At 36.9% G+C, this 22,248-nt stretch overlaps 1 protein-coding gene across 2 annotated transcripts; it reads left to right on the forward strand.

Moving 5' to 3' along the window:
* Positions 1 to 1,495: 1,495 nt before the first annotated feature.
* LRRC34 (leucine rich repeat containing 34) lies at positions 1,496 to 22,220 on the forward strand. 2 transcript variants are annotated; one of them, XM_029215399.1, is made up of 10 exons: positions 1,496 to 1,621; positions 2,279 to 2,397; positions 2,496 to 2,560; positions 3,569 to 3,652; positions 7,515 to 7,643; positions 9,878 to 9,973; positions 13,026 to 13,180; positions 13,566 to 13,721; positions 14,355 to 14,481; positions 16,260 to 22,220. In XM_029215399.1, the coding sequence occupies exons 1-10, from the start codon at positions 1,548 to 1,550 to the stop codon at positions 16,461 to 16,463; spliced, it is 1,209 nt and encodes a 402-aa protein (XP_029071232.1). In that variant the 5' UTR covers positions 1,496 to 1,547; the 3' UTR covers positions 16,464 to 22,220. The 2 variants fall into 2 exon arrangements, with proteins under 2 accessions (XP_029071232.1, XP_029071233.1); XM_029215400.1 differs by lacking the exon at positions 9,878 to 9,973 and having other exon boundaries at positions 1,503 to 1,621.
* Positions 22,221 to 22,248: the final 28 nt, after the last annotated feature.

A 22,248-nucleotide genomic window follows, 5' to 3' on the forward strand; every position in this document is an offset into this window, starting at 1 on the left:
TTATCTGAAATAGTGTGGGTTAAATTTATTTATTTATTTATTTGGGCTGCATTGCAGTACAGTGAAAGCACAGAGTCCTAACTACTGGACCACCAGGGAAGTCCCCTGAATTTATTTTTTAAAAGTTTATTTTAAAAAACTACAAGAAAAGTTTATTTGCTTACACTTGTACTATGATGTTCCTCATCTTAAATCTTGTTTTGCATATTTGTTGAGCAAACTCTTTAGTTCATATAGTGCAGAAATCCACTCAGCAAATAAGATCTTTGAGATGTAGAGACTTAGAGAAGCTGGATCCTAAAGACCTCAGGCTGATTGAGTAGTGATATCTCTGAGCATGGACTCTTAAAGAGACATACCCAAAAGGTAGGACAGAAAATACAGACAGTGGTGTGTGCTTCTAAGAAAAGTGTCAGCATACCTTCCACCCAAGAAGGCCTGGGCCTCAAAAAGGATGCTTTTAAAGTAATAGCGAAGGGGAGGGGGGAGGGATAAATTGGAAGACTGGGATTGATATATACACATTACTGTATATAAAATGGATAACTAATAAGGACCTACTGTATAGCACAGGGAACTCTACTCAATACTCTGTAATAACCTATATGGGAAAAGAATCTTAAAAAGAGTGGATATATGTATATGTATAACTGATTCACTTTGCTGTACACCTGAAACCAACACAACATTGTAAATCAACTATACTCCAATAAAAATTTTTTAAAAAGTAATATCGAAAATAATAAGACCATTAAGGAAAAGTGCAGGTATAACAGAGGAACAAGTTCTTAACTCCTGTTTTGTTTCTGTCTTCCTTACTAAGGACTGGACAGGGAAAATCACCTTTAGAAAGAGGAAATGGAAGGCCTGGGTAGGTGAAGTGCTTCTGTGAGCTAGGCCTCAACTTGGTGTTAGGAAGCACAGACAGAGCTGTATTCAAATGCCATCAACGTGCATTGTATAGAGGGTCTCCAAGAAGCCTATTGGACTTGGTGATTTTTCAGATCCCTTTTGAGTTTAGACTCTGTGATAGAATTGTCTTTGTTTGAAGCCATGATAAGCAACCTTGAGTCACCCTAACCCATTATAGCAGAGTAGGAAGAGACTGGAGTCAGTATGATTCTGTACTCTGCCCTTATTTATCTGTATGATTTTAGGCAAAATACGTAATTTCTCTGGACATCATTTTCCTCAGCTGCCAGGCCTGTTACATAATAGAGCTTAGTTCTCCCTTTGTGTCACTTCGAAGTTAGTGTCTGCCCACCCTCAGTGGGTACTTCTATGGCCCTAGTTCTCCAAACAGCATTTTTCTTCTCTCCCATTCCTTCTTATTTTTCTTCCCTTTCTGTATTCTTAACGTCATCTCCTTTTCTTCACCCTGCCCTCAACTCTATACGCACACATTTGTATCTTTGAAAGAAGTCTAATTTTTTTTTGGCGGGGGGAAGCTCCTGGGATAATGTATATGTGATGAAGGGTAACGCATTTATTTTTCAGAAGCTGCAGAACCTATTGGTGGTCTACAGGAATATTATTATGAGCTATGTATGGAAAAGTCCCAGGAAATTAAACCTTTTATATTGCATATACTCCAAGAAGTGGATGAAGAAATTGAACAGGGGTAAGGAAGACAAATACTTGATTACATCAGTAACATTCACTGATATTCATCTGTGTGAAAATACTGGAACACTGAGTGATTTGAAAGCCATTTGCAAATGCTTGATAAAGTGGACATACTTTTTGATTCAGCACAGATGATTGACATAGTTAGGTTTTGGAGGTAGTGGAGTTTACTGAGTTCCAGATTTGTCCTTAACTCCTGTGAGCTGGGTTTACTTATGCAAATCATTGAAGTCTTCAATGTCATTATCTGTCAAGTGGGAATACTTTGGTTTTCTTGTGGTTGAGAAATTAAACTATGCATATATATATATACACACATATGTATATATATATATATGCAGGCTCAGCGGCCATGGCTCACGGGCCCAGCCGCTCCACGGCATGTGGGATCTTCCCAGACTGGGGCACGAACCCGCGTCCCCTCCATCGGCAGGCGGACTCTCACCCACTGCGCCACCAGGGAAGCCCTAAACTATGCATATATTAAGGTGCTTTGCAAAAGCTGTAGCATATTCAGTAGTTTTAAGTTACTTGATATAAATCTGTATTGTGGTACATACTTGGTTCCAGTATATTCTATCCATGATGTTACTAAACATGAAGGAAAAATACTTTTATTTCTTTACTGGATTTCTTTTTTATATTTTAACAGATTGGCAGGAATCACATTAAATGTTGCTGGTAACTGTCACTTAATGCCAGTAGAAAGAGTAACAGGTGAAGATTTTTGGATTCTTTGCAGAATTTTAAAGAATAATCCATATATTAATGGTATGTCTCCTTGAGAATCATTCCTTCCAGCTTTCATTTTCCTGATTTTAAGTGTTCACTAGAAGGAATATCAGCTTCTATTCATCTGTGTTCTTCAGGTTTGGATGTTAGATATAACCTCATAGGTGATGTTGGTGCATCCTGTGCTACAGAACTGCTTCAGGTATTATTTTACTACAAAATGTTCTTGGTTAATTTTTTTTTTCTCCCAGGACCCAGTTAAGAACCAGCCCTTTCTTTGGAACGTGCAGGGTTTCAGCACCCCTAGCCTGCTAAGCTAACCCTTTATTGCAGACTTCACTTTGGAGATACCCAAGCTGAAATGCTGTTTTATGGTTGCATTTTATTTACGAAAGACAGTGTGGTCCACCAATCAGAATAGGTGTCGTTAAAGAAAAGGCTTTGTTTCAACCTCAGAAGATTGGCACATACGTATGTATGTCTGTATTTTCAGTTAAAATAAAATGTTTAAAGCAGCATATATCATTTTTCATCCTTCCCTTAAATTGGCTTTTTAATTTCCTATTTGTTCCTTTCTCATCTGCTACAAGTGCTTCTAATGAGCTTAAAATGAACTTAAAATTCTCACGTCCATGAAATGGCACACAATGTAAGGACAGAGTGAAGATTAAAAAAAAAAAAAGTGAAGTAACCAAGTTATTTTCATCAACCACAAATAAAAATGCTGCAAAAGCATCGTCATCAAAATATTCTTAGTTCTGTTTACGGTGAAATCACCTAGTCTAATGACACACACACAAAACACTAGTTTTGCAAAATGTCAAGTGTCCTGACTCTGTGCCATATTTATAACATTTGAAATATACTAAAAACCCATTTGTGTATTTGGTCTCAGTAGAGCTGGTACCCAGAGCCTCCTGAGTCATCTTTTGCAAACTCATACACTACGGTTAAGTACATAAAGCACATCCATACTTTGAATCATTGATCAAAAATGAATATAGTTCTTTTCTTTATACTGCCATCATATTTGTTTAAATGATCATGTTGATTTTTTCCCTTAATGGTCCTTTCTTTTGCTGGACCTTGAAATTTCCTGGTTATAAAGACTTTTTTTGGAGGTAAACACTTTTACTTAAAAAGCAGCTCTTACATATTATCGATTTCTAATAATATATATGTAATAGCTTCTTTTCTCTCCTTATTTTAGAAACAACATAATCTCATTTACTTAAACCTTATGTTTAATGACATTGGGCCCGAAGGTGGAGAACTGATTGCTAAAGCACTACATGTAAGCATTCGTATACCTCAAACTAACATTTTATTTGGGAATTTTAACTTCTTTAGTTTTAGCTTGGAACCAACAGAAACAAATGTTAATGTCAACTTATTTTAATATTGTGCGAATGTATATTTTTTATTTCACTTCAATTTATTAAAATCTGGACATTACATTAGCACTTTTGAACTCATTTTTAAAAATAAACAGCTTTACGGATAAACCGTAATGGAAAATATAAAAAAAAGAATGTATATATGTGTATAACTGAGTCACTTTGCTGTACAGCAGAAATTAGCACAACATTGTAAATCAACTATACTTCAGTTAAAAAAATAGAGAATAAAAAAACAAAGAGCTTTATTAAGATATAATTCACGTATACAAAATTTACCCTTTGTAAGTGTTCAATTCAGTGTTTTTTTAGTATATTGAATGCAGTGGACCCTTGAACAGCACAGGTTTGAACTGTATGGGTCCACTCATATGTAGATTTCTTTCACTAAATACATGCTGCAGTACCACACAATCCGCTGTCAGTTGAATCTGAGGATGCAGGACCTCGGATACAGATGGCCAAATGTAAAGTTAAACTCATTTTCAACTGCACAGAGGGTTGTCGCCCCTAACCCCTGTGTTGTTCAACAGTCGGTTATATTCACAGTTATGAGACCATCAGCACCATCACTGTTTTTAGAGCATTTTCCCCCAAAAAAGAAGCCCTGTACCCGTTCGTAATCCCTCTCTGTGCTTCTCTCTCTCACTCTCCAGCACCTGGCAGTCACATCTACTTTCTACCTGTAGATTGCCGATTCTGGCCACTTATAAATGGAATCGTACAGTTTGTGGCCTTTAGTGACTGGCCTAATGCTTTCAGATTTTATCCATGTTGTAACATGCTTCATTTCTTTTTATTGCCAAGTAATATTCCATTGTTTGGAAATATCACATTTGTTCATCCATTAGTTAATGGACATTTGGGTTTCCACTTTTTGTCTATAATGTATAATGCTGCTGTGAACATTTGCACACATTTTTCTGTGCATGTATGTTTTCAGTTTTCTAGGGTACATACCTAGGATTGAAATGGTTCATTTGGAAACTCTGTTTAACATTTTGAGTGACTGCCAAACTGTTTTCCAAAGTGGCTGTCCCTTTTTACAATTCCACCAACAATGTATGGGTGTTCTGATTTCTCCATATCCTCACCAGTACTTGTTATTGTCTTCTTTTTTTTTGCGGTACGCGGGCCTCTCACTGTTGTGGCCTCTCCCGTTGCGGAGCACAGGCTCCGGATGCGCAGGCTCAGCGGCCAAGGCTCAGGGGCCCAGCCGCTCCACGGCATGTGGGATCTTCCCGGACCGGGGCACGAACCCACATCCCCTGCATCAGCAGGCAGACTCCCAACCACTGGGTCACCAGGGAAGCCCTGTTGTCTCTTTGATTTGAGCTATCCTAGTGGGTATGAAGAGGTTTTGTGGTTTTGATTTGCATTTCCCTAATGAATAAAGATGTTGAGTATCTTTTTATATGCTAATTAGTCATTTGTATATCTTCTTTAGAGAACTATCTGTTCAAATCTTTTGCCCTTTCTGGAGCCCCTTATTAGATACGTGATTTGCAAATATTTTCGCACATTCTGTAGGTTGCCTTTAACTTCCTTAGTGGTGTCTTTTGAAGCACAAAATTTTTTAATTTTGATAAAATTCATTTGATCTATTTTTTCTTTTGTTGTTTTGGGCTTTTGGTGATGTACCTAAGAAGGCTACAACTTCATGACTTTGCCTAATCCAAAGTCATGAAGATTTACACTTACGTTTTCTTTTAACAGCTTTTTGATTTGGCTCTTTTAGTTCTCTGATACATTTTGAGTTAATTTTTATATATGATGTGAAGTAGGAGTCTAATTTCATTCTTTTTCATGTGGATATCCATTTGACCCAACACCTTTTGTTAAGACTGTTCTTTCCCCATTAATTTTGACAACCTTGTTGAAAGTCAGTTGATTATAAATGTGAGGGTTTATTTCTGTACTCTCCATTCTATTCTTTTAACCTATATGTCTATCCTTAGGCCAGTCTCACAATATCTCGACTACTGTAGTTTTGTAGTAAGTTTTAAAGTCAAGAAGTGAGTCCTCTTTGTTTTATTCAAGATTGTGTTGGTTCTTCTGGGTCCCTTGCATTTCCACATGAATTTTAAGATCAGTTTATCAATTTCTGCAAAAAATGCAACTGGGATTTTGAGAGGGATTGCTTTAAATATTTAGATCAATTTGGGGAATATTGCCATCTTAATATTAAGTCTTCCGATCCAGGAACATGGGATGTGTTTCCATTTACTTAGGTTGTTTTTATTTTAGTTTTTTACTTTTTTAATATTTACTTATTTTTGGCCACATTGCACAACATGTGGGATCTTAGTTCCCGGACCAGGGATTGAACCCATGCGTCTTGCAGTGGAAGTTCGGAGTCTTAACCACTGGACTGCCAGGGAAGTCCCTGTTTAGGTTGTTTTTAATTTCTTTCAACCATGCTTTGATGCTTTGTAGTTTTCAATGTGCAAGTCTTACCCTTTTGTTAAATTTATTCCTAATGTTTTATTCTTTTTGATGTTATTATAAATGGAATTTTCTTAATTTCATTTTTGAATTGTTCATTGCTAGTGTATGGAAATACAGTTATTTCTGTATATTGATCTTGTGTCCTGCAGTCTTGCTGAACTCATTTATTAGTTCTTCTTTTTTTTTTTGGCCGGCTTGTGGGATTTTAGTTCCCTGACCAGGGATTGAACCTGGGCCCTCAGCGGTGAGAACACGGAGCCCTAACCACTGGACTGCCAGGGAATTCCCCATTTATTAGTTCTAACAGCTTTTGTTTTGTTTTGTTTTGGGTGTTTTTGGTGGATTCCTTAGAATTTTCCACATATAAGATCATGTCGTATGCAAACAAGAGTTTTACTTCTTTTCCAACCTGGATGCCTTTTTTGTTTCTTTTTCTTGCCTAATTGTCCTATCTAGACCCTTCAGTACAATGTCAAATAGAAGTGGTGAGAGTGGACATCCTTGCCTTCTTCCCACTCTTAAAGGGGTTTGACTTAATTTTAAAGTTAATTATTTACACTTGTATGTCCAAATATTTATTCACTAGGACAATGAAATGTCTGTAATTTTGTGAAAGATTTATCAAAAAAAATGAAATAAGAGAAGGAATTAAACTTTGCAAATGTCTGAGAAATTGTATCACTTTCAAAATGATACGGGGGAATGTGAAGTGATTGCTTAATGGGTACAGGGTCTCCTGTAAAAATGTTTTGGAATTAGCTAGAGGTGATGGCTACACAGCACTGCGAATGTAGTAAAATCCAGTGAATTGTACATTTTCTTGCTTATTTTTTTTTTCTGCACCGTGCTGCTTGCGGGATCTTAGCTCCCCAACCAGGGATTGATCCCAGGCTCTCGGCAGCGAGAGCACGGAGTCCTAACCACTGGACCGCCAGGGAAGTCCCAAATTGTCCATTTCAAAATGGTTAATTTTGTGTTATGTGAATTTCATCTCAATTTTAAAAGGTGGTATAATTTTCTTAGAAGATAAATTTATAGAATTTCTAATGAAAGGAAAGTTATTAAAATCTGCTTCATTCACTGGTCATTATTTTGGTATCTATTTCCTGGGCATTCTTTCTACTAAACTATTAAACTAGATTTTTATCTGTTGTGGGAAATTGAATGTGACCTTGAAGGAATATATCCTGTTCTATCTCCATGAAAACCTGATGAGTCTGCAAATAGTAATACAGTCTCCTAACTCATGTAATCTAAAGAGAGTTCTGTGGGTTAAAATTTTAACCAAGTTTTGCCTCTTTTCCTTTTCAGAAGAATACAACTCTGAAACACCTAAGAATGACTGGAAACAAGATTGAAAATAAGGGTGGAATGTTTTTTGCTGCAGTGCTACAAATTAATTCATCCTTAGAGAAATTAGATCTGGGTGACTGTGATCTGGTGAGTAAAATTGGGTATGAGATAGTCACTCAGATATTGGATCATTCTCCCTGGAAACTAGCATAGAGAAGTGTCAGAGACCAGCTAAATGACAGTCTTATGAATGATTAAGCTTGTCTCTAAGGTCTAATATCAGAGAAAATATTTTTTTAAATAAGAATCAGATTATAATAATATTATGGAAGAATATCCAGTGTAATAAAAATCTTCCTAAACTTCCATCTGTTACCCCTCTTAACTTGTATGGGATTTTCTAAAGAAGATGATTATGTTCCTTTTAATTAAACAAATACTACTTCATTTGTATAATATAAATTTTTTACTTATGGAAACATCTTGCAGTGAGTAGTTATGTTATAGCTTAAAACCTAAGATGATGCTAAGAGCTGCTCTGAGCCTTCATCTGGACTGATAATGAGAAGTTTGTCTGTTTTGCATGTCTTCAAATTCTAGGCTTCATTTTCTCAAACACGCCTTCAAACCTTCAGGCCTACTGTTAGGAACCTATTGTTAATAGGTTAATGCAAAATTACTGGGACAGGAAAACAGTAAGATGGGCCAAGGAGGCTCTTTGGGGTAATAGGCTCTAAAGCTTAAGAAGCGGGTAGATGCAGCCAGTATGGTCTTGGGAAAGCATTAATTCAATACACAGTTGACTCTTGATAACATGGGTTGAACTGCTGGGGTCCAGTTATATGCAGATTTTTTTCAATAGTAAATACTACAGTTGCTACAGGATTCAAGGTTGTTTGAATCCATGGATACCAAGGTACACAGTTGATCCTTGACCCTTTAAGGGTCAACTGTGTATTGTCTACACATACCAGTCACAATTCTAGATTCTAAGGATACAGGAATGCATCAGGTATGGTCTCTGCCCTTATAAAGGTTATATTTTAGTTAGGAAAACGTCAATAAATTAGAGAAAAGTGCTACAAAGTTGGCAAAGTACTCTGATAATGGGCAGAAATATGCATGATAGGATGGTTCCCCGAAGACCTGAGGAGGTCATACTTAGTAGTCGTGAAGGATGAGAAAGAGCTCCCTTGAAGAGGGTCCATAGCAGAACATTCCAGGCAGGGGTTCCAGAACCCACAGACTCTAAGATAGTGCTTCCCCAAGTGTGGTATGGGTAGCATACTGACTGACATAATTTGAGGTAATTTTAATACATATTTATTTTTACAAATGCTTTCTATTTATTTCAAGGGACTGTGGCTTTCAATTTATGGTAGTGAAACAGTTTTAAAATAAATATAAGTGAAAAGTGAGTTGATTTAATGGAAAAGTATTAGGTAAAGAGTAAAACTGATACTCAGAGATGGCAAAAATCATGAGGGGAGTACATGAATGATGAAATACTGAGTCTGAGAACTAAAAAGCCAGAGTAGCTACACAAAGGGAGTTAAATGCAAATTATGGAAAGGCTTTAAGTTGAGGGGTGACATGATATGATTGGTGCTTGTAAACGATCACTCTTGTCTCTCTGTGGGGAATTAGAGGGTGGTGAGAGGAAGCCCAGTGACCACTTAGGCAGTTTCTGCAGTAATTCAGGTGGGTGATGAGGACTGGCGTTGGGGTGGTAGCTACAGAGATGGACTAATTTGAAACATCTTTTGGAGGCAGAAGCTGTAAGACTTGCTGATCAACTGATAGGAGAGTAAGAGGACTGACTGGTGAAGTGGAAGAAAGCCCAGGTTTTCTGGCATAACAACTAGATGTGTGTGCATCACAGAGATGGCGGACGACTAGGCCCTTCCAATAAGGTAGAGCGAGGCCTGTGGCAGCAGTGAAAAGATGTGATTAGTAACCCTTTCCTGCCACAAACACACACTTAAAGTACTAGTATGAATGTAAAAGAAAGCTTGCATTAAGGATATACACTATAAGTAGTATAGAGCCCTAGCTGGGATCCACTTGTATGTCTGTATTTCTGTGCATCATATAGAACCTTGAGGGGTTAGGAGCAAACCTAGAGGTAAACACCGGATGAAATGGATACTGAAACCTTAAGAAGCTCCCCATGTATGTTACAGATTTTAGGGCAGAAAGAAAATAACACAGTAACAATTCATTTCTGAATTTGATCAACCTACAATTGAAGGATCAGGAAGTTACTTAAACTTTTTAAAAACACGATTTTGATTTGTCAGAATCCAGATTACTGATCTTGAAATATTAGGGGTTAATTTATATACTTTGTCAGTTTCCTTAATGAATTTATCTGTTTTTAGGGAATGCAGAGTGTGATAGCATTCGCTACAGTCCTAACTCAAAACCAAACAATTAAGGGATTAAACCTAAACCGACCTATACTTTATGGTGAACAGGTATGTATTCAAAGTGAGCAGTTAATAAGGCTACATGTGAATAAAACGAAGGCACTACTTACTGAGGGTTATGTCAAGATTCATGAATGCATTGTATTTTTAGAACTGTAAACTACTGTTTATAAAGAAAAACTTGAAAATTTAAGATCTTGGTAAGAGTTTTATAAATATGGTTTTAGATGTTGCTTATTTAAACAGAAAACATGTCATCTATTTTTCTTATAAACTCATTCTCAGTGAGTAAACCTGTGAGGGGCAGAGGGCTTAAGATGAAAGCACAAATGATGAAAGTTTTAAAGGCTGGAGGATTATAAGAGCCCAGTGTGAACTGTTTTGTGATTTGTTTGTTCTTGTTACACTGATGTGATGAACCATTACATTTGAAATCCTGAGCTATAACGGCAAATTGCATATGAATAGCAGTCTGGGGGGTCTGGACTTGGTGCTTCAGGTAAGCTGCACGCTAGAGACAGAAAGACGGTAAAAACATGGTTCCCACTCTCAAGGCTTCTCCTTGCCCCTTAACACTCTTTTAGGTGGCTCTCCTATAAGCAAAATGCTAGGGAATAAGAACTCATTTTACTATTGGTCTAAACAAAAACAGAATATCTACTAAAAGAAAAAGTTCAAGGACTTTGGTCTTTAAATCAGCTACTTCACTGTTCCCCATTAGTATGAGTAATTGAGAATTAACCATATTTTTAAAATTTTTTCATATTTGTAAGTATATTTTGCATTCGTTGTCTACATAGATCTCTCCCTTTGAATTATCTCTGTACTTTCCTGTACGAAAAATTTTGGAATTTTACATCATGTTAATTGCTTCACGTTTACAAATTTAATCTCAAAAAGACAACCAGAATCCTCAAATAGAAGAAGCTACTTTAAAGACCAGCAAAATACCTGGCTCAAAGTAAGCATTCAGTAGACTGCTTCATTTCTCATTTTTCACTCAGTAAATATTTGAATGCAACCCTAAACAAGAAACAATGCTGGTGCCAGGGATAATGTCAAAGCACATAGCCCTCATTTTCAAAGAGCTTTTTTTCAGTCCACATGGAGGGAGATCCACAAGTCTGGAGAGTGATATGCTCAGGGTGCCTTGGGAGCAGGAGAAAAGACATATAAATCAATGCAGGGGGATGAGAGGTGGCAGGGAAGCTTCTCAGATTGAGGACATGTTAAGAGATATGAAGGCTGAGTCAAACTTTTCCGGATTAAAGCCCTGAGGAAGTTTGTTAAACTATATGAAATTATATTAGAAGCACAATTCCTCTTTTAAATGCTGAGTGGTGTCATTACTCCTAAATCCATCTGAGAATAGTTACTGAAAGCCCAGGGCCCCCACTAGAGAAAGCCCACGTGCGCACAGCAACAAAGACCCAACACAGCCAAAAAAAAAAAAAAAAGCCCAGGGCTCTTTCTCAGGCCCCGGACCTTGCTCTTAGCCTGGTGCTTCTGGGCAGTCAGCTAAACTAGCCTGCTTTCTATTCCTCTCCAAGGCAGCCACCACCTTCTGTCCCTCACAGTACTATTCTCTTAAATGGTTGTGGAGTAGAATCCTCTTGTGCTTCCTCATACCTGCTGTTCCCAAATACAAGCCAGCAAACCTATTTCATTTAAGGGTTTTACTGTTCATTACCCGGGGAGCTTAGAAAAACGCTGATGCTGGGTGCCACCCTAGGCCAAACTAAGCCACAAGCTGAGTGGAGCTATAAAAAAACACCAAAAAACAAAAACCCTTTACTATTTGTGATACTAGTTCCCTTTCTTAATAAGGATGGTCCCTCTTTCAAATTTCTTGACCTAAAAACGCAGTCAACACATACATCATATCTGTATTATGTCCTCTGCTCCAGCACTATGCAGAGCAATACTGGACCTCGTAAGTGGTCAGTTTTCATTTAAGATTTCAGACTACAGCTTCCCTCTGGATATGTATTTTCAGTGTCAAAGCAATAACTTAAATCAGATACCGTATTATAGAATATTGAACAATAATAAATGCTTTGTGGTTTTCTATAGAACACCAATTTTGTGCCAGGTACTTCTGTTAATTTATTTACTTCTGTGAGGGAAGTAAAATTTTACCTATTTTATATAGAAAAGGGAACTGGGACTCAGCTAGATGAAATAATTAGCCCAAAGTGATAAAGTTAGTACAAGGTAAAGCTAGCATTTGGACAGTTTTATTATAAAGCTCATGTACAATCTGCTATTGCTATATGATTTTATTTAACTTTTATTTTTTCTCAAAGTACTTTTAGATAATTTGAGCATATATGGCTATCCATGATCAGCATTTCCAGTGACTATAAAACTTATAAAAACAGCAATAATGCATCAGGACATGCTCTGATTCTGTTAAAAATTTAAAGTGCTTGGTGTTCAGATCCTCACTGAGGTTATATACCTTTTGCCTGGAAGCAGCAGAGGGAGGGAAGAAGGAAGGAAGGGAGGAAGGGAGGGAGGGAGGGAGGGAGTCTAAAAACTACAAAGAGTGGAGATCAAGAGCAAAGTTCAGAAACATCTGTAAGGGGCAAGAACACCTTGTCTTGAGAGGACAGCTAGTAAAGGAGCTTTCATGCTCAATTTTTTTTTTTTTTTTTTGGCCACACCATGCAGCTTGTGGGATCTCAGTTCCCTGACCAGGGATTGAACCTGAGTTCCAGCAGTGAAAGCTCCAAGTCCTAACCACTGGACCACCAGGGAATTCCCTCATGCTCAATCATGGGACCAATTATTTTGATTTATTTTTCCTGCTGAGATGATTGTTGCTTTTTTAGTAATGATTTTTTTTAACCAGCATCTCTTAAATCACTTAGTCACTGCACTTTACAAGTGCCTGCTGCCTGTTTCTAAGACAGTAAAGATATTTGTGGCAAAATGATTTTTTTAAAAAGCCATGCCAAACAAATTGCAAATCGTAGACTAATAATAGTCTTAACTGATAAAATCTTTTTAAAAAGCTAATTTAAATAACTTTGCATGTTTGGAATAAACATGTACTGCTTCAAAATTATATTCTAGAAAAAAGACTATCTATTTTTAGGAAGAGTCCACAGTTCATCTAGGCCACATGTTGAAAGAAAATCAGTGCCTTGTTGAACTACATGTGTGTAAGCATGACATGAAAAACTGTGGTATGAAACATTTATGTGATGCACTGTATCTGAACAGAAGCCTGCGCTACCTTGATGTAAGCTGGTAAGTGATAACTTATATATTAATGCAGGAGTTAAATCATGGGAATAATCTCTGTAAATATTCACTGTAGATAAGATTCTTTGTTAGACACTAATTCCAAAAATTAGAAAATGCAACCATTGTTGTGAACTTTTTATCTTGAGCCTTAGTATTTATTCGGCTTATACCGATATAATAACTTGAGAGCAATTTAAATATGTAAACCAGAATAGAAGCAACATTTTATGGCAACTTTTTATTAACTTTTTGGAAATTGAGTGATTAAAGTAAATCTTAACTAAAATAGAAAGTACTTATTACTATATAAGTTTTCAAGCATGCTATCTCTATGAATAAAAGAATACTTCATATTTCCAAATATAACTACATATTTTTCCTTTCCCAGCAATAAAATAACTCAGGATGGAATGGTGTGTTTGGCCGATGTACTGAAAAAGAATACTACCCTGGAAGTAATAGATCTTTCTTTTAACAGAATAGAAAATGCAGGAGCAAACTATCTCAGTGACACTCTTGCTTCACACAACAGGACTCTTAAAGCGTTAGTATGGTTTTATATTTAACCAAAATAACAAAGAAAACCTTAAATTTTTTAGAATATTAACCTTAAACCTCTTACCTCTTAAGATTCATGGTGAAATATGAAAACTCAGTTTCTAAATTGACATATTAAGTTATAGGAAACATTTCAATTTCTTCTATTTTTCAAAAGTAATCTTTTAAAAATTAGATTGATTCTAGCTATGACTGCTTAAAATTAATGAGAAAACTCTTATTATTTTATCCTGAATTCTAACAGAAAAATTATAATCATTCAATATGGTCAAGACTCTAAAATAAGAATGAATCAAAGAAAATATTATTTGGATGACTTTATCTTGAAAAATATATCTGTAATCCACCCCAAACCTTTACTGAATAATAAATAGAAAACAATAGGCTGTTTATTTCCAAAATGTAGGTAGCTCTACTTAGGTACATGAAGTATCCAATTAGAAAACTAAGTTTCTTGGATTTTAGGAATTATTAGGTCAATATTTTGATTATACATTAAATGTACTTAATGCTAAGACTTAACACAAAAAAATGTGTGTAATAAATGCTGTTGCTAGCTTATGCATTCTCTTTGTGGAACTGTTGGTTTCCAGGGTTATTACTTTTTGGTTTTCCAAAGGTTGTCAGTGGTAAGCAACAACATAGAGGGAGAAGGACTTGTTGCACTTTCACAATCAATGAAAACAAATCCCACACTCTCTAATATCTACATTTGGGGAAACAAATTTGATGAAGCTACATGTGTGGTAAGTTTTTTTCTTCACTGAGGCTTTTTCTGGGGTTTTCCCTATAACGTCAGATGTTATATACAGATGCCTTAGACATGATTACAAAGTATAACAAGACACTGCAGTTTTGATAAATTTTAATGTTAAGTCCTAAAAATTAGCTACTGGAAAGTTTTGTGGTTGAAATAGGAAAAGATATCAAATACTACATATTAGTATAAAGATCACTGAATTACACAGTCCCAATTTCTCCAAAGTTAAGTTTTTTTAAATCACAATTGTTGATTTATTTTAAATTTGCTGTGGCACAATCTCCAATCTGCTACCCAATAATTAAACCAAGACACAGAATTTAGAGAGATATAGTAAAAGCTGTCAAAATATTTGGTGTGTTGCTTATGTAAATACAGAGAACCCTTGATACTGCTTTCAACACACACAAAAAGCATAGTAACAAATAGTTTTCATTTGGAAAGAAGAGAAAGAAAAACAAGATGTTAGGGGACTTCCCTGGTGGCACAGTGGTTAAGGGTCCACCTGCCACTGCAGAGGACATGGGTTCAAGCCCTGGTCCGGGAAGATCCCACATGTCGCGGAGTAGCTAAGCCCGTGTGCCACAGGTACTGAGCCCGTGCGCTCTAGAGCCGGTGAGCCACAACTACTGAGCCCATGCGCAGCAACAAAGACCCAAGAGAGCCAAAAATATATATATATATATATGTTAGAATTCTCAAAAATTGCCAAAAGACTAACCAGAATTCTATCACTAAAAAGGCTAATAAAATGTACACTATTAAAAAAAAAAATCCTTGGGCTTCCCTGGTGGCACAGTGGTTGAAAGTCCACCTGCCAATGCAGGGGACACGGGTTCGTGCCCCGGTCCGGGAAGATCCCACAGACCGCGGAGCAGCTGGGCCCGTGAGCCATGGCCACTGAGCCTGTGCGTCTGGAGCCTGTGCTCCGCAACGGGAGAGGCCACAACAGTGAGAGGCCCGTGTACCGCAAAAAAAAAAAACCCTTGATTTCAGATAAACATCATATCCACATTCTATACACTAGAGGCTGAGCTGAGTTGGAACTACTAATGACAAGCTACAGCAGAAAGCAACTAGACTTTTGAATCTTTTACTGTCTAATTTCTGCCTTTCTCTATAATCGCAACCTTACTGACAAACTAGTTTAACATGTTTGTACGACACTTTTATGTAGATATCAATGATCCATAAGAGATATACAAAGAAAATTCTACAATGAAGAAATAATTAGTGGCCAGCCAGGCCAGCATCTCATACTATGGGAATGGTCTCTAGTCTAAGCCTAAATCTGTAGATTATCTTCAGGGGGTCCATGAACTCCATACAGTTGTATGCCAAAATCTGTGATTGTTTATTTTTCTGAAAAATGGATCCCTGGCTGTCATCGGATCTTCAAGGGCATATACAACAGCACTCCATCCTTATTTATGACTCAGTCACCTTAGGACTTGAAAATTTTGACCATGAGACCTTTGGTCCACAAAATTGGTAATACATAGAATTGTTATCTCTGGGAGTCATGAAACAACAAAACATGCCTAATAACGTTAAAATGTAGAAATAAGTTTTGCAAGATTGTAATTACATTGTGTGGAATTAATAAAAACTACAATGCCTGGAAAATACTAAAATTCAGCAGTGTTACACAGAATATTTTAAACTATAAATTATCACATCTAATTTGAATGTTGATATTTGTTTAAGCACTGTAAAATGAATAAACTATTTTCTTAATGATACAGTTTTTCTTAAAAATCCTAGGCATATTCAGATTTAATTCACATGGGCCGTCTAAAATCAGACAATACAGATGTGGAGCCATTTGTGGTGGATGGACACGTGTACCTTGCAGAAGTCTCCAATGGCCTTAAAAGGCATTATTACTGGACACCAGGTTATGGAGAAGCTTGCAGCCCATCATCTAATGCAGGTCTTACTCTTGTACCAGTAGGTCAATATCTATGAAAAACAAGCTTTAATTTTCATATATTTGTCTTATTACTCTTCACGGAGATTACATTTTATTGTCTATTAAATTTTCTTTCATAAATTAGAACAATGAAAAGAGATACTAAACTGTGAGTAACTGTCCATTGTGAAAAACTGAGTAGTGTAATTTTTTCAAAGAAATTTAGCAAAATAGGGACTAAAATTTGAACACCTGGAGAAGGAAATCAAGGAACTAATTTCTTTTTATAAAGAAAATATACCCAAAGAGTAAAGTAGCATACAAGGAAAGGTCATTATAGGTATCCTAACTGAAAGTTGTCATGAAGTGGTAAAAAGGTTTCAGGTGGCAGATTCCAGGGACTGTCAAGGGGTTTAGAGGTTGAAAAAGTATTTTAGGTATTTTACAAATGGGTATTGATACAATTTCACAAATACAGGCAAATATATATAAACATATACAAATACATATAAATGTATACTTTCCAAACAAGTCAGTGCTGCCAGTGAACTTTTAAAAAAGATAATTCTCTCTTTTGGAGGATGCCAATAACATTTTCATGATTTGATGGCAAACAATTACTGTTGTCTGTGGTCAATCCTGTTTTCAAATTAAAATTTCTATGAAGAGGCAACAGACACCACGATCCTTTGATTACACACCCATGTTCACAAATTAATTCGTACATACCACTTAACTGTTTAATCTGAATGATTTATTACTGCTAAAGCTGGGCAGAGTGTGAGAAAAAAAATTTTATGTGAACAATTTAAAGAGGTTACTTTAAGTTCTGCAGTCTAAATGGAAAAACCATCTATCTCTAAATGTTGAGAGAGAAATAAAGGTGATAGCTTTACAGTTGTCAAAGTATTGGCCTTCACTTAAAGTACTGGGAATTCCTCAAATCATAGCTGTATTTATTCAAAATTTAACATTACAGAAAACTCCCACATCTGTCATTGTCCATTCCTTTAATAGATTAAAGAATTAAATATGCCCTACTCACTACTTAATGATTCTTAAAGTTTAACAGGTTTTTCCTTATATTCAGCACCTCATACCACACTTCCATACTCCCTGGGGAAACTGGGGTGCTGGTGATGAGGGGGTGGCACAGATGGTGGTGGTGGTTATGAAATGGGAAGAACATCTGAATAAATTATATGAGCCATGACTTGCACTTAATGTTCTAGAGCTGCTGAGCCAGAAAAGACCTAAATGCCTTACCAAATCCATTCTCATGCTTTCAGAGAGATGAATCTTATTTTACTCTTAGTTATTAGCTTTTATCAAACTTTAGTTTCCAGTGTTCTCTACATGTTTCAGATCTTTCTTTCCACTTTAAGATCTCTCCTCTGCAGATATAAAGACTAGCTGTTTTTTACCAAGTTCTTTTACATTATTACAGGCTGAATATAGCTAGAAATAATTAACTGTATCTAAAAAAAAGTTGTGTGTCCGAGGAAAGTCATGTCTATAGTGTTAAAAATGCAATAGGAAATTTAAAAAAATTTTGTCTTTTGATCAAATTTGAAAAACTGCAGAATTCAATGAGTGCAAGAAAACCATGGTGTAGGAAAAAATACAAACATTTCTAACAACTGTCATTACATTTGGAAAACGTTAAGCTGGTGAGGAAATGCTACTCCTGGCAATTAGATAGCCAATAAACTCAGACTTGAGAAACACTATGACAGACTTCTGTCACAGACACTTGAACATCTGTCCAAAGAGTAAAGACAGTTTAAACTGAAGATACTAAATCAGCATTTTTTAAAGTATGGAGCATCAGAATTACCTGGGGCAAATGTTAAAAATACAGATTCTTAGAGTGAGAGTTACTGAATCAGAATTTCTGAGGATAGTCTGGGGAATCCGCAGTTTTACAATCCAGGTCATCTTTAATCTCACTGAAGTCTGAAAACCAATGCTCTGGTTTTCTCATTCTTCAAATTAGTTTCTTTAATATATACTTCTTTTAAATGGAAGTATCTAAGTGAATAGCGAGATGAATTATCACAAAGCTAACCCATCTGTGTTAACCAGGACCCAGATAAAGATAGTAAATGCCATAAGCTTCCCCAGAACCACCTCCAACCATCTTCCAATAGACAACCACTATCATGATGTCTAACATCACAGAGTAGTTTTGCATGTTTTGGAATTTTATATAAATGGGATCATACAGTATATATATGCTTTGTGTCAGACTTCTTTTGTACATTATATTAGTGCAAGTCATTCATGTTGTCTAATGTAGCAGTGTCTATTCAGCTTTCATTGTTTTGAAGTATTCCATAATATGTTGGGTAGTAGAGGAGTCCACAGGATTCTGGAAGAGATACTCCCAGGCTAGGACAGAGCCATATCAAAGTAAACCTTCCTAATGCAGTTTGCTTTCCCAAGCTACTCTGTTCCTCTGTGCTACAGAGGGGACCCAAAGTTCCTATATTCTCCCAAGGGGAGACTGACAAGGTAGCTGAGTGGGAAGCAAATAGGTAAATGGGAAGTAGGCTTATCTGGAGCCTGCAGTGGAGTGGCATGTGCTAAACCTGCAACCTGACTTACACGGGACTGCTTGAGACATTTTTGCAGAAGTCTCAGAGCTCTCTCCTCCACATCCAAGAGAACTAAGGTGAAGCCAGGTCAGCCAAGAATTACTGGGCTCTGACCAGGCTAAGGAAAACCTGATGACGTATTTTACAAGGTATTGCCTATTGCATGAGAAGCCAGCAGGATGCTCAGAGCATAGAGTGAAGACAGTGTCTTCCCTGATGCCATTTTGTCATGCAAGCCTCCTCTCCTCCCCATATATGTGGACAGCATTTTAGGGAAAAGACAAAGGGTAGAAATAAGACAGCAATTTTCAAAATGTTTAAGCACTACCTTAAGATATTATAAATTCTAGCTGCTTTGTATCAGATTAGGTTTTAAAGTGCCTAGGACTAAAAGTTAATTTTTTTCTAGACTTCCCACTGGGTGCAAGAGTTCTGTAGGAAAACTCCCCTTCTTCTGCACATCTGAATTGTAACGAGCAAATCTGCAATCATATACATGTTATACATTTCCTTCCATTTTCCTCTTAGCAATCATCCTTTAAGATCCAGCTCAAATTACAGTGTTACAGACTCTATTATGCTCATTATTTAACAAAGTTTCAAGTTTGAAGCAAAAAAGCAAGAAATAAAGTGGTTTATACCTTTTAGATATTTGATAAAATGATCTTGTTTGCTGTACGCACTCTGCTTTTCAAACTAAATGGTAGTATTCATTATGTCTTATCTACTACTCAAACCATATCCACCTGGGTTCTACTCCCACTATTATTACTGCAGCTGCCTTTCTCAGGGGATCATCATGCTCCAATTACCCAACCCAATTACTCAACCCAATGTTGTCTTTGATTTGCACCCTATCTAATTTCTCTGTGCCACGTGATCAGTACAAAGCCACTTTTGTCTTCGTGGAACTTGCATCACCCTGGTTTTCTTCCTATTATCACTTTCCATCTCCTTTTCTGTCTTTTGCTCATTCTTAAAATGCATTTCCCCCAAGATTTTGTCCTCATCTTTTGTTCTTCCGTACCATCTCCCAGGGTTGCCTAAATCATTTCTATCACAATAATTATTAGCCTTATGCTGCAAGATCTGTTTCTCTAGCTTTAACCTCTGCTGGGTTTCAGTCCCCATTTCCAACTACTGCTAGACATTTTCACATAGGTATCTCACCACTGATCAAATTCAGCACATACAAAATAAAGTCTTCTCTTCCATAAACCTCCCCCTTATCTTGCCTAGAAGTTAATCGCACCTCCATATACTCAATCGCTGAGGATCAGAACTTAGGATTCTAAGTTGAAACTGCCTAACTACATGCAACAGAAACTGACTCAAGCCTGCTTAAGAAAAGGTGGATTTAGGGAATTTGCGGGTTCAGTCCCTGGCTGGGGAAGTACGATGCTGCAGGCCGCGCAGCACGGCAAAAAAAAAAAAGGAAAGGGGGCTTTACTCTAAGAATTTAATAGGCAAAAACCACTGGCATCCAGAACAAGGAAATGAAGCATAGCTGTGTGACCTCAAGAAAGGTCTGCAAAGCCAGAAACCAAGCCACTTCTCTCACAGGGCCTCAGTCACTTGGTTCTGCAAACCTACTTCATCCCCTTGCTTCGCTCTACAGGTCAGCTTTCTCTGCTTCTTCACTATTTCTTTTAGACTTTGGCTTGCTTCAGTGACTCTGGACCAGATCTAAATGATCTTTTCCATGTACACCAATACCTAGGAAGTCTCTGAATTTCATAGCTCAAATTCTTAAGAAAGTCACTCCGTTTGGCCTAAGAATTGTTTCTCCCTGGTAAGGTGTTCGTCAGCTGTGGTCACAAGTATGGAATCATATGTTACAAGTGTGGCTGTCTAATCCCTGCCCTTCAGCAGTCAACTGTAGTTGAGTGTGTGAGATCCTGGATTATAAACATGGCTATCTAATCCCACTCTTTCAGCACAGGCTAAAGGTAGAGGACTATTTCAAGGTGGTATAGATAGTGCTAGATGTGTCTTTGATTCCTATCTCTGCCACCACCTTTCAGACTTTCTCTCCATTCTCCCTACCTCAGTCAGCTGTGTACAGATTCCTCCCATTAGCCATCTCCTCTTGTTTGCCTATCCAGGGGAGTAACAGCCCTTTCTCTGTCCACTCAACTTCCATTGACTGCTCAGCATTTCCTTTCTTTCCTTCCTCCACTTTAACACTTGGCATTCAGGCTTGTCTTTCCCACTTGACTGTAAACTTAAAAGAGGAGATCATTTTATTCATCTTTACAGCTGTATGTATTCTGATTTCAATAATTTTCCAGCATTTGAAATAATGGCCAGATATTTTAATCCAAATATCTGATTCACATCCATGGTGTTTATTTCAGTATATTCTTGAAATTAAATACCCTATTTCTGAATGATTACTGTGTTTACATGATAATTATCTAAATTCCTTAAGCAAATACACCAAATCTCTGTTCAGTGAAGAGGGGGCAGGGGTTGTAAAGGACAGGTGAGTAGACCATATCACTGTCTCAAGAAATGCTCCAATAACTAAATATCGGTATTGTTCATACATAATGAGTAAAAATGTAGAATTTACAGAAATTGCATTAAAGTACAATTTCTTTTTATTTGGTGGTATTTCCAGCCAAGTTCTAAAGACTCAAAATCTCTGAGTAAAAAGTGAAAAGTTATATCAAGAGCTTCATTTATCAAGAGCCCACAGAGAGACTTCCCTGGCAGTGCAGTGGTTAGGACTCCGCACATTCACTGCCAAGGGGCCGGGTTCAATCCCTGGCCGGGGAACTACGATCCCTGCAAGCCGCGTGGCGCGGCCAAAAGAAAAAAAAAATAGAGCCCACACATCACATATCAAGAGCCCAAAGGAAGAACACCAAGAAATGTTTAGGATAATAGTTCTCAGTGTTTGGTATGCACTAAGATTACCTATGGAGCTTTTCAGCATGTTCTGGAGATCGTCTGATTCAGAGAGCCTAAGGTGGGGTGGGGCTTGGACACCACTATTTTTAAGCTATGTTTCTGATATGCATCAAATGTCAGTTACTGTTCTAGGATATTTTAAAAAATGAGTACATGTAGATTGTCTTTATATAAGCACATTTCAACTACTCTCATTTGCACAACTGCTGTAGAAATGAAACATACAGAAAAGTAACACACTATTGTTGCAAGAGAAATGACAGAACCTTTTCTTTTGAAAAAAATAAAACAATTTTCTAAAATCTGTCTATCAAAATCATTCTATGAA

Source organism: Monodon monoceros, unplaced genomic scaffold (assembly GCF_005190385.1).
Source record: "Monodon monoceros isolate NGI ecotype Baffin Bay Population unplaced genomic scaffold, NGI_Narwhal_1 Super_Scaffold_11, whole genome shotgun sequence".
In the NCBI taxonomy this organism is placed as follows: domain Eukaryota; kingdom Metazoa; phylum Chordata; class Mammalia; order Artiodactyla; family Monodontidae; genus Monodon; species Monodon monoceros.

What these genes read in the sequence shown, in the direction of transcription:
- LRRC34 (XM_029215399.1), top strand. Translation starts at nt 1,548, where the DNA reads ATGGAAAAGTCCCAGGAAATTAAACCTTTTATATTGCATATACTCCAA. An exon ending in TGATTGCTAAAGCACTACAT is followed by an intron (nt 3,653 to 7,514) that starts GTAAGCATTCGT and finishes TTTCCTTTTCAG; the next exon opens with AAGAATACAACTCTGAAACA. An exon ending in CACAACAGGACTCTTAAAGC is followed by an intron (nt 13,722 to 14,354) that starts GTTAGTATGGTT and finishes GGTTTTCCAAAG; the next exon opens with GTTGTCAGTGGTAAGCAACA.